General features: G+C 32.3%; 1 protein-coding gene across 1 annotated transcript; it reads right to left on the reverse strand.

Moving 5' to 3' along the window:
• Window positions 1-5,066: 5,066 nt before the first annotated feature.
• On the reverse strand, window positions 5,067-10,026 carry LOC101218054 (non-specific phospholipase C2). Its single transcript, XM_004139083.3, has 4 exons — window positions 9,510-10,026; window positions 8,795-9,402; window positions 5,780-5,959; window positions 5,067-5,675 (listed from the first exon to the last, which is right to left on the reverse strand). The coding sequence occupies exons 1-4, from the start codon at window positions 9,968-9,970 to the stop codon at window positions 5,365-5,367; spliced, it is 1,560 nt and encodes a 519-aa protein (XP_004139131.2). The 5' UTR covers window positions 9,971-10,026; the 3' UTR covers window positions 5,067-5,364.
• Between the last annotated feature and the right edge of the window lie 1,749 nt (window positions 10,027-11,775).

An 11,775-nucleotide genomic window follows, 5' to 3' on the forward strand; every position in this document is an offset into this window, starting at 1 on the left:
TGTTATTCTGTTAGGATCTGCTACTAGTTGTTATGTTGTTAGGATCTGTTACTAGTTAATGGGTAATTAGTTGGTAAATATATTAGTATAAATAAGAAAAGACTAGAAGATAAGAGGGCAGAAAGTGAATTAGAGATATTTTTGCAATTCCTTGAGAGGTAGGAAGGTAGATTAGAGAGATTTTCAAATTGAGATCTCCTCAATTTCTCTGTATTAATTCCTGAATCTGAAGCAATAAAAGAGATTCGTTACATGAATCAACTTGGTGTTCTATAATAAATTTTATCATATTTACTATTTTTTAAAAAATGTTATTATTTGATAATATTTTCAATCAAATTATTATATTTCTATTTTTCACTAACAAAATGTGAGTAAAGTGAACCTAAGGCCAAATTGGATAGACTTAGCCCAAGTCGTATGGGCCTCTAGTATTTAATTGGGTCAAACTTAGGTCAGCCCAACCTTTTTAAACATAAACTCATAGCTGAATATTTATCAACTAGATAAATAACTAAATAAATACTTGAAAAATTGTAATAGATGACTATTTTAGCAATAATAATTAAGGATATATCAACATTTTATAAAAACTACAAATATAACAAAACTATCACTGATGGACTTGTATCATTGATATACTTCATATGATATATCAGTGATAGACCAATATTTGTAACATGGTCTATCAGTGATAGATTTATATCATTGATAGATTTTGACAAATTTTGCTATATTTGCAATTTTTTTAAAATTGTGTTATATACTTAATTAATTTGAATTTAATTGTCAAATTTGCAACTATCCCTAAATACTTTAGGTTGGATAAATAGCAAAATAAATAGATAGTTATATAAAAAAAATTAAATTAATTAAATATGAATAGACAAAAATAATCCACTTAAAATAAAAACCCAATATTCAAATAAAGTTCCACGAAAATTTAAAACCCACTCAAATACATTATAATAAAGTGATTATTGTATCCATCAAACCTCAAATCAACCATAATTGATAGATTAGAAACTTAATACACAACTCGAGATTCTCTCTCTTCGTGCGTGAACTGAGAACCACCGAGAAGAAACCATCACTCTTCTTTTTTCTCTTTAAACTACGATAGAAAGTATTTATTACGACCGTTATATATATACATTCCAAATTTGAAGGGAGGAAAAAAAATGTCACAAAAGGTAAAAATCTGTGTTTTTGGCCGAAAAAGATGGAATTTTTTAATTTTCACTTTTCGCGACAATTATTTGTTGTCATTAAAAATACAAAAAATAATTTATTTAATTTATTAAAATAAAATTCATTTTTAAATGAGAATTTATTAAAATCATATTTTTCTCCAATTTTAAAACCCTCACGGCTCACGCAAATGAATTTACCAAACCCTTACGTGATTCTGACCATCTTCGACCATCAATTTATGTTTGTCACTGCCACTGCCCCCTCGTGCCCGTCTCTTCACTCCAAAGCCGCCTCAACCTCTTCACGAGCCATCTTTTCTCATATATTTTTTTACTAATGTCTACGAGCTCGTTCAAGCAAGCTAAGAGCATGAGTTTGGTATATTCTTGAGCTTTCTATGGAATTTTGTATTTTTATCATCTCTTTTTAAAATCAAAATCATATTTGTTTTGTTCTTTTTTTTTAAAAAAAAAAAAGACATGTTGAGATATCCCGATTAGAGAAAAATACCCAAACATAATTTCAGTAAGATTTATGACTTTTCTTGTTTGTTCTTCTATATTCAATTTTGATTTTCTTCATTTTTGTTTACTGTATTTAGGATTGATTGACCTTAACTGCATAATCTTTTAGTATGCATGATTGTATTCTTGAGCGATTATGTGTCATGTTGTTGATGACTTCATAAACGATGATGACAAACAATTATATGTTCAAAGCGGATAAAGCAATGGCGAATAATAATAATGCTGAATCACTTATTAATATATATTTTGTTTTTATATATTCATATCAAGTACTGTCATATGTTTAATTAATTTTAGTTTATATGTCCTCAGGTACTACCATGTCTAATTCCCATGTCGGTTTCGATGAGAGTGATTGTTTTTTTTTTTTATTTTAACGTTGAATAGTTTAATAATGTAGGAGGCATGTCTTAGTGGGTGACACATTAGGTTAGTCAAAGTTACATAAACAATTAACTGCATAAGCCTAAAGTTTTGTTTAGGAAATTATTTTGTTTTCATATATAGCTCTCAACTTACTGCTCGCACTCCTAGAAGACAGGAGCACTAGAGGAACCTGGAGTTGGAACAATATGTTGCACAACATGTAGAGATCCTCATATTGACCGTTCTAGGATAGGATAAGTCGATCTCAACATACGCTATTCGCTTCAGCTGTGCCATCGATGTGGTAAAGCAGTACACTTTTTCAAGTCGCTTTCTTAAGTGGACTGACGTTACACCTGAATACATTGACCTCATGAAGGGCGCTTTACGGGTAAGCTACCTACCTATATATTTAGAATCCTAACCTGTACATATATGTTACCTATGTATATATATATATAATTCAAATTTGTGTGTAATTTTCTTTTGTAGCAATGGTTCATGTTGGATTTCACAGATCCAAAACTTACTCGGTTCGTTGAGCATCAAATACTTACCATCTGGAAGGAGTTTAGGGGACAAAACCACCACCATTTAAAGAAGTTTAGTGATTCTGAACAGGCACGTGCTAACCCACCCCCAGATTGAAGAATAGTGTGGAAGATTTGCACTTTTTATGTGACCACTACCTTACTTGACAATTTAAGGTGATTTAGAACTTTTTTTAATATTCTCAAACGATAGTTCTTTTTTTTTTTTTTATGTAATATTTTGATTATTTACATGTAGGAGCTATCAATGATGAACATGGTTGCTAAAGCGAAGTAGTCCTACAACCACAGTAGTAGTGCTAAGTCATTTCTACAACAAGCATGACCTCATTGAACAACGGGTCATCTAGTCTACCATGTGGAGTAGCTCAAGGAAACACACGCTCGAGGTGGCCAGTTCATTTCATCAGCGGTTACCGATGCTCATGTAAGTTTTTGTAATGCTTTTGTCTTATTTTGTACATACATTTAATTTACACGTTTTACTTCATTAATGAAAATTTTATTCTAGGGTCAGATGTTGGAACTCCAGTCTTATTCCACCCTAGAGGTTTCTCAACCACTTGTTGGGAATGAGATATCTGTGATAGTCTTAGGTAGACGATCGGACTACTCAAAAGGTTTTAGTTGGGGTCCCAGGCCAAAGTCCCAACACGCTGCTAGTAGTTCTTCGTCTACATTCCACGAGCGAGAGATGCACGTTAGGGAGGTTATCAAGCTAAAAGCTCATCTTCAGGAAGTAGAAGAAGAAAGTAACCAGAGGCATGAAGAAAGTGCTCGACAGATCGAAGAAATGAAGAAGATGATTGAAGAACTCACTCGGGCTACAAGATCAGGACCTTGATTTCTTCATTGATGTACGTAATTTTCAACTTTTACATTCTTTAATTTCTAATTTGGGTGATATATATTAATTAAACTTAATTTTGTGTCATTGTAGGTTCAAAGGCATGGGAGGACTGCATCTGCACTACTTAGATTATGTTTTTAGTTATTTTGTTTTAAGTTTAGGTTATTCATGTACTTTTTCGAACTACAAGCATGTACTTTTTTGTATATTTGAATTAATTTTAATATAAATTAGATTTGATATTTTATTAATTTTGTGTTACATGTTTTCCTCTTTTAGAATTTGAAACAATTTAAATCGAATTTGATCCCAATAGCAACAAAAACAATTAAATAATAAAAAAATAATCACGACGCACTAGATGCATCGAGAATAGACGCAACGACGCGGTATCGTTCCACGCTATGTCGACGTTGCGTCGATCGTCCATTTAAGTCGACGTACACGACGACGTCGTCAATACCATATTGTTGACATGTTGACCAAACGTCGACAAAACACTATTGTCGTCTTCCTAACCTGATGTCGGCATTAGCTTATTGTCAACGTGTTGATCTAGTCGGTGAATTATGCGTTGGTCAAAACCATATGTCAACACTGTCTCATTTGAGTGTCGACATTTGCTCTTACGACACGACACTCACAACACGTGCACCGACATGCATTTCTGCATCAACGTAGACACTGTGAACATATCTTTTATTTTTAACAGCGCCTACTGAGCCAACAAACTTGGGCTACTCTCACTTATGCAAATCTAAAGCTAATCTCGAATAACTAGGAGTTCATAGTTAGCTTCAGATTTAGCTTCAGATTAAGATCGAGTTACCTAGGTCATCAAACTTGAAATAGTCAATAAACAATAAATATGGCATTATAAAGTAAAAGTCATTATGTCGTGGTCTGGTCTTATACAAACTCATTGTAGGATGCTTCCGCTCCCTCTCTACATAAACGATTTAAGATCACATCGTTTTGTATCAAATACATAGTAGGTTGCATCCAAGTTGTCTGCAAAATAAGATGACCAACATTATTTCTATACTATGGATCATTTAGGCTATTTTACTCAAACTTGGTCTACTTTTACGTTAATACATAAAGTTCAAGTGTTCATATTATAATTATGGGATCTCAGTTTATTGGATTCAAGGTTATAATGACCAAATTACTTATTCAACAACTTTATTAAATAATATCTCTATAACTACTTTATTTTGCAAAATATACAATGTTCCACGTTTACAAACCACACGAGTTTTTAGTACATAAAATCCAACAATATTTTCAAAAATAGATTCATATCCATTATAATAATTTATGAAAAGGTTATATTGGAATGAGTTGGTCAACTGTTAACCTTAAGTTGATCTTTGATCGAGATTGGAGTGAGCTCGGATCAGCCTTTGAGTTTTGGATCCAAATATGAGATGGAAGTGGTATAATAAACTTTTATGCTCGAAATCAATGTAGTACAATTACGAACTTTATCTTAGTTGAGCTATGTTTGTGTTTGATAAGATTTTACTTTAAAAATTGAGTGTAAGTACATACAATCCTTTAGAAACAAAATGTGTAGTGTTTCAATTAACCTACTTTATATACAGAGAGAAAGAAACCATGCGGTTGATGAATTTGTGCTACATTCATTCATATATGTGTGATGAACCCTTAGAATCAACCACAAACCTATATGATAAGACAAGTGAATTCATATACCAAACATAAACTCACCTTCTCAAAATACATTATATTCTTATCTAAACCAACTATTATGTGTGTGCCAAATACATGGTAAAGAGTTTACACGACCACATCTTCGACACGGTCGAGGTTCGCCTTTATCCAATCTCTTCTCTAGTTTTGTTTATGCATTTTAAGGCAATTGTTTAGGTTTAAGTGAGGATCTTGTAGCAAGAGACGGTCTCATTTGGACAATTTGGTCTTCACTAACTCCCATTCTCTTAGCTAAACGCCCTGCCTCAAAGAATCTCCTTACAGCCTCTCTCATATACTGCCTACCTTCTTTCACATTCATATCCTTTCCAATGGCTTCAGGGTAACTAGTGAAGATATTGTCTCCTTTCATAACTGCAGCCAACTGCATTAGCTCCTGCTGAAACTCGGTAAGATTCGCCTTTTCATTTGCCGGGGTCTCCCTGATCTTCACCGGTGTTGGGAGTTGTTCTATATTGAAATTGGGTAAACAGAAATGTAAGTTCAAACTGATATAGTTTTCTTGGATTTGATCTGTGGTAATTAATATGGTTAAGGATGTGTTCTGAACTCACCGGGGCAGTCGGTTCTCGGCTCTGTGCGGGTTTGCACAATGAATTCGAAGGATCCGGCCCACTCGTCCCTCTTGGTGAGGAAGGGAGAAGAGAGGTTGAAGAGCTTCTTGACAGTGGCAGGAATGGAGGAGTGTTCAAACTCGGAGGTTTGGAAAGGTGATCCTTTAGGGCTATGGACAACTGCATCACCATCACAAACATTTTGTTAATTCTTCTCAAATGAAACTACCAAGTCTTTAGAGCTTTTTCCATAATAATTCGATATACAGAAATATCTATTATCAGTAAACTTATGATCTTGCCATATTTTCTCCCTTTTACACACGCATCAAATTTCAAAATAGATTTTAGATCTTGGTATGAAGTGGGAAGTAAACAAAAATAATGATAACAATAACGTTTAAATATTAATAACTTAAGTTCTCTTCCTAATTATACTTTTGTTTTATGTTTTTAGTTTTTGAAAAATATGCATGTTTTCTTACAGTTTATTACCGTGTGATTTGTATCGATATTAAGTAAAAAATTACCTTCTTAACTTGGTTTTTGAAAACATGGGTAAAATGTAGATATCTAAGGAAGGAACATTTTGACTTGGTTTATTTGATAAGAACATTATACCACCATATATATATATACAATGTTTTAAAAACATAGTTTTCAAAAATTCTAAAAGCATAGTTTTCAAATTTTGACTTGGAATCATGGGTAAAATGTAGATATCAAACCAAAAGATTTAAGTTTAATTTTAAAAAACTAAATTGTTAACCAACAAAACTTTAGTTTTCAGTTTGGTCACACTCTTTTTATTGATTTTATTGGTCTAACTTCATAAGTCTATCTCTAAGCCATATTTTTAAGTAGTCATATTCCTATTTTCTTACATAAAAAATTAACAACTTTTAAAGAAAATAAATGGCCACATGCACCTTTTAGTTTGGATGCAGACCAGCACTGTAAATTTTCCATTAGCTCCTTTCAGTTTTATTTGATAAGAACATTGTACCACTACACACATATATATATACACACACAATGATGGGATACTATCCACTTAATTAAACGTACATTTTTGTTGCTTTGTTTTTTGTTTCACTCAAAAAATATCATAATAGTAGACAATTGTCCTCACTTATTTATATGTATACATACTATGGTGTATCTCTTTTATATATCTCTAACCAAACATGGGATTTTATTAGCACTTCAAACAATTAAAAGTTTTCAAATATAATGTAACCAAAAAAATGCTTTTCTTATAATAACAAAATTAAGAATAAGTTGAAACAATAATGGTGATCAAGTTATTCATTTAAATAAAGTTGCTTTTGTATTTTTTTTAAACTCTTGAAAACAGGTCAAACCAAACCATCATAAATTCAATCCAAAACATATAGTTAGGAAGTAAGACTGGATAACTGTTTTGAGCAAGAAAAGCAACAAAAAGAGAAGTTGGAAAAACAAATGGGCATTGTACTTAGTCCCTTTCTAAAAAATAAAATCTGCTACCTTTTTATTGCAAGTTGTTATTGGTTACAGAAAAAGCAGTGGGAAAACTAGAAACTATATGATTTGATTTTTGAAAGTCTACATCTCAATCTTCTTTTTTATTATGTAGAGCCATGGCTCACTCCCATATTCTCACAAAAAGCCAAATCTTAGCTGTGATGCAATTTTCCTTCCTACTATACATAAAATCAAAATAACTAATGTATTTTCTACCCTACAAGTTTTTATTACCTTTTAGGATAATACATTAAATTGTGTGTTCTCTGTATTTGTTTCATTGTTTGTGTATTTTCTATTGGTTTAATATATAATTTTCTTGAGTTTTTTTTCTTTTCTTTTCTTTTCTTTTTTTTATTGTATATTTAGAATGTTCTGTAAATTTAGATTTTACTACAATTGTTTGTTTATTTATTGGTTTAATATATAATTTCCCTTTTTTCTATTATATATCTAGAATATTCAGTTCGGTGAAAATATATATATACACACATGTGTACATATATGAGTTTGCCAGCAAAAGTATAGGTTTTTGTTTTTTTTAATTTGTGTATCCTTTTACTTCCTACCATTTTCCATATTAAGCTCATATACTTAATTACTTCTAAATATTTAATTAAAGTATTTATACATATACCAAAACCAAAGTTAAATTTTATTTTATTTGTAAATATATTTACTAATTTTGTTATTTAAAGCAATTTCCTCCAACAAAATTGATTTTATTATTTAAAATTAATTTTAAAAACTATTTTAAAATTAAAATAGATAAATTTTTAATTTTTAAAATTTATCAAAAGTACCAAAACTCAAAAGAATTATAGAAAATTGGTAGTGTGTAATCATTTTTTAAATATTATTTATTATTATTTCTAAAAAAAATAATTATAGTAGAATTTTTAAAAATAATACATCTTACCAAATATTTACAACCTATAACAAATTCTATTGTTGATAACCATTGATAATTCTATTGTTGATAATCATTGATATGGTGTAATGATAGAAGTCATCAATGATAAAAAATCCAAACTATCACTCTAAAATTTTGTTTAATTTATTTTTCTATTTTAAAAAATATTCTAGAATGTAATAAAATATTTTTTAGAAAAAACTAAGAGGTGTACAAGTAAAAAGAATTAGCATAGAATGAACGATGTATCACCTTTTAAATATTTGTTTAATCGTTATTAATGTGTTAATAAGACATATAACCAAATTTTCACTCCCAATGTTCAACTAGAAAATCAATAATAACATTAAAGAAAGTACTTTAATCCCAAGGGAAAATTCAAATCCATTAGAAAACAAAATGACAAGCAAAATAAATATTCGAAAATAAACAAAGCATATGAGAGCTATGATAATTAAATAAATAAATAAACAAGAAATTTAACCAAAAACATAATTTAAATTCCAAAAATATTATAAAACAGAAATTATAAATAATAAACAAAAAATGACAAAAAGAACAAATAAAGAAGAGGAAGAAGATAAAAGAATACATACCAGTGCCCTTCTCTATCCACGGTGAGATCATGATGGTCGGAACTCGAACTCCGAGCCGATTAAATCCAAACAAAAACGGCTCCGGTCCGACGATTCCGTCGGGACTAGGTACACCGGTGACAGGCGTTGGAACGTGATCGAAAAATCCCCCGTGCTCATCATAAGTGATGATGAACAGAGTTTCATTCCACTGCGGCGACGATCTAAGCGTCTCGTAAACCTCCTTAATGAACATCTGTCCTTGATATACATCGTGCGACGGATGATCGTCGTTCGCCGGCTCCAGCGGCAAATCTATATACCGTTGCTCCACCACCACGTAGTTCGGCAGTTTCCCCTGCTTTGCATCCTTCTTGAAGTTCAGACCGTAGTCGTGAAATTTATTCACGTATTTCAGTTTCCGTAGATTCCGATAGAACAGCGTCGCTGGAATGTTCTGGTAATAGATTCCAAATGACATTCCAGCATCGTCGAGATTCTCGAAGATCGTTCGCTGAGGATAGCCTTTAGCAAGAAGTGCCGGAATGTTACTGGTAGCTCCAGCGGAGGTCGCTGAATGAACATAAAGGCGATTCGGTTGCGTGGAGGCCGGTACAGACGCAAACCACCTGTAAAATCAATTCGCACATTCGGATTCTAGAATTTTAAAATCCTTCAAATAGGATCATAGAATTCCAGATCTGGAAGAAATTAGAACAAAAAATCAATGAATCACCTGTCGAAAACGGCGAACTCGGAGACGAGAGTTTTGTAGACAGCGACCTTATCTGGGAGGAATCCGTTCATGACATCGCCAGACATGGCGGAGGTATTATCCATGGAGAAAGCCTGTTGAGCGAAACCGTTCATAGGAGGAGGATTAGCGGAGGTGTTGTCGGAACCGAAAATCTGTTCACGAATGGCTTGAAAGGAGTGGCCAGGGTCGGGGTCGACATAGTGAGACTGGTCTTGGAAGAAGAAGCGCTTGGAGTTGGGATCGGTGGTGGAGAGGAGGTTGGATTCAGAGCCATCGACGCCGTTGATTTGAGGATTAAGTTTTTTCATCCAGCCAAGCATGTGGTCGAAGGAGCGATTCTCCATGACAAGAACGACAATGGTGGTGATTGGAGAGGCATGGAGGAAGGGAGTGATGATGAAGAAGAAGAAGAAGAAGAAGGGAATGGATTTGGGAGCCATTGAAGGAGTTGATGAAATGAAGAATACCGTGAGTTTGTTTGTATTTATAAAGTGAGGGGGCAGATGGATGTGTGGGGCAATTTGTTAAGTGTCGTTTTGATTCTGTGTAAGTTTTGGCAGCTGCTTCAACCTTTTACATTCTCTCTCTTTCTCTCTATTCATTGTATTTCGGTAATGTTTCCATTCATTTTACATTCTTTTCTTAAAAAAGAATAGAAAAATTATTTCATACCCTACATCTCTTCAAAATATTTAGGAATAAAACTAAAATTTTACCATCTATCAATTTAGTCCCTTTAGTAAACATTCATACCAATCTCACACGAATATAAGTCGGTTGGCCGGTTTGGTCATTATAAAAAGTTGAAATTTACCAATTTAAAATTTTCTCAAATCAACACTGACCGACACGTTTCCTTTTTCAACCAACCAACATTAGTTCAGTCAATGGACTCATTTTTTCGATTTATCATCATCATGATTAATAGACACGCATAAACTTCTATCGCTGTCTATCTTGATACATTTAGATAATGATTGTATATTTTATTATATTTCGTACATATTTTACTTCATTTTGCTACATTTGAAAATAGTAATGAACTATTTTAAAATAAATAAATCTTTTGTCTTCAAATAGCTTTACAAATATTTTATGTGTATTTTAAACAAAATTGTTTATATAGAAATGACTTATTTAAAAAATAATTTTCTAAATCATAATTATGCTCTAACATACATACTTTTTTTTGTATGAGGGTCAAATCTTCATACTAGGGCTATGCAAAAAATAGTAGAAAATTGAATCGATAGACAAATTAAATCGAAACTGAATGCATATGGTTCAATTCGATTTGTGTTAAATTGAAACTGCTTCTTATGCGATTCGATTCGGTTTAAGATATTAAATTGGTTCTAAAACCGAATTGAACTACTTTATTTTTAAAAAAACAAAATATATAAGTATAACTTAACTTAGGGTAAACAATACTCGAAAACGTAGAACTCGAACGACACTCATAAAGCATAGGGAGACGAAGACGACATCCTTTGCCATGAAAACCCTTCGACTCAATATCAACTCCAACAATGACCTTCACTCTGACCCTTATTGTGTGAAGTGAGGCAATGGTAAACCTCTCAAAATTCGGCAACTCTAGCAACTATTGTTGCAATGCCCTTCAAACCATCTTAACAACCTTCACTCCGACAATGGTAAGTCTCAAACTCTTTGTCACATGTCGCCCCGCATGCATCCTTAACCCTGCAATATGAGATAGAACGCGACTAGCAACTTTGAACTTTAAACAAATAAGCACTAGAAAACCTAACTTAAGCAACTTAACCATAATAATTTTAATATCGCAAACTATTTCTCTTATTAACTTAAAATCATCCATTCTACAAATTTTACTTTAAAGTACAAGCATGCTTAATACAAGAACTTAACAAAGAAATTCTAAACACATTCACAACATTCAACCTTCAACCTTCAACAGCCTAGCTTGCTCACCTTCTTTAACCCAAACTTGGCCTCAACACCTAAATCTTAGGGAAGGGGAAGCTTAGAACATAAGGTCAATGACTTAGTGAGTGATATATTTGAAAATATTTTTGGGAAAATATAATACAATCACATAAATATAGTTTTCGTTTCACAAACGCAGATTCAATGCCTCAAACCAATAAACATAAATCACATAAACACACATTAGTTTTTCACTATTCCTTTCGCCAAGAACATGAATCATCCTCATGCGTAGAATACTATGAGGTCTCTTTCATCATCAACATCCTTGAGAATT

The sequence above is a fragment of the Cucumis sativus genome, chromosome 1 (assembly GCF_000004075.3).
Source record: "Cucumis sativus cultivar 9930 chromosome 1, Cucumber_9930_V3, whole genome shotgun sequence".
Classification (NCBI taxonomy): Eukaryota; Viridiplantae; Streptophyta; class Magnoliopsida; order Cucurbitales; family Cucurbitaceae; genus Cucumis; species Cucumis sativus.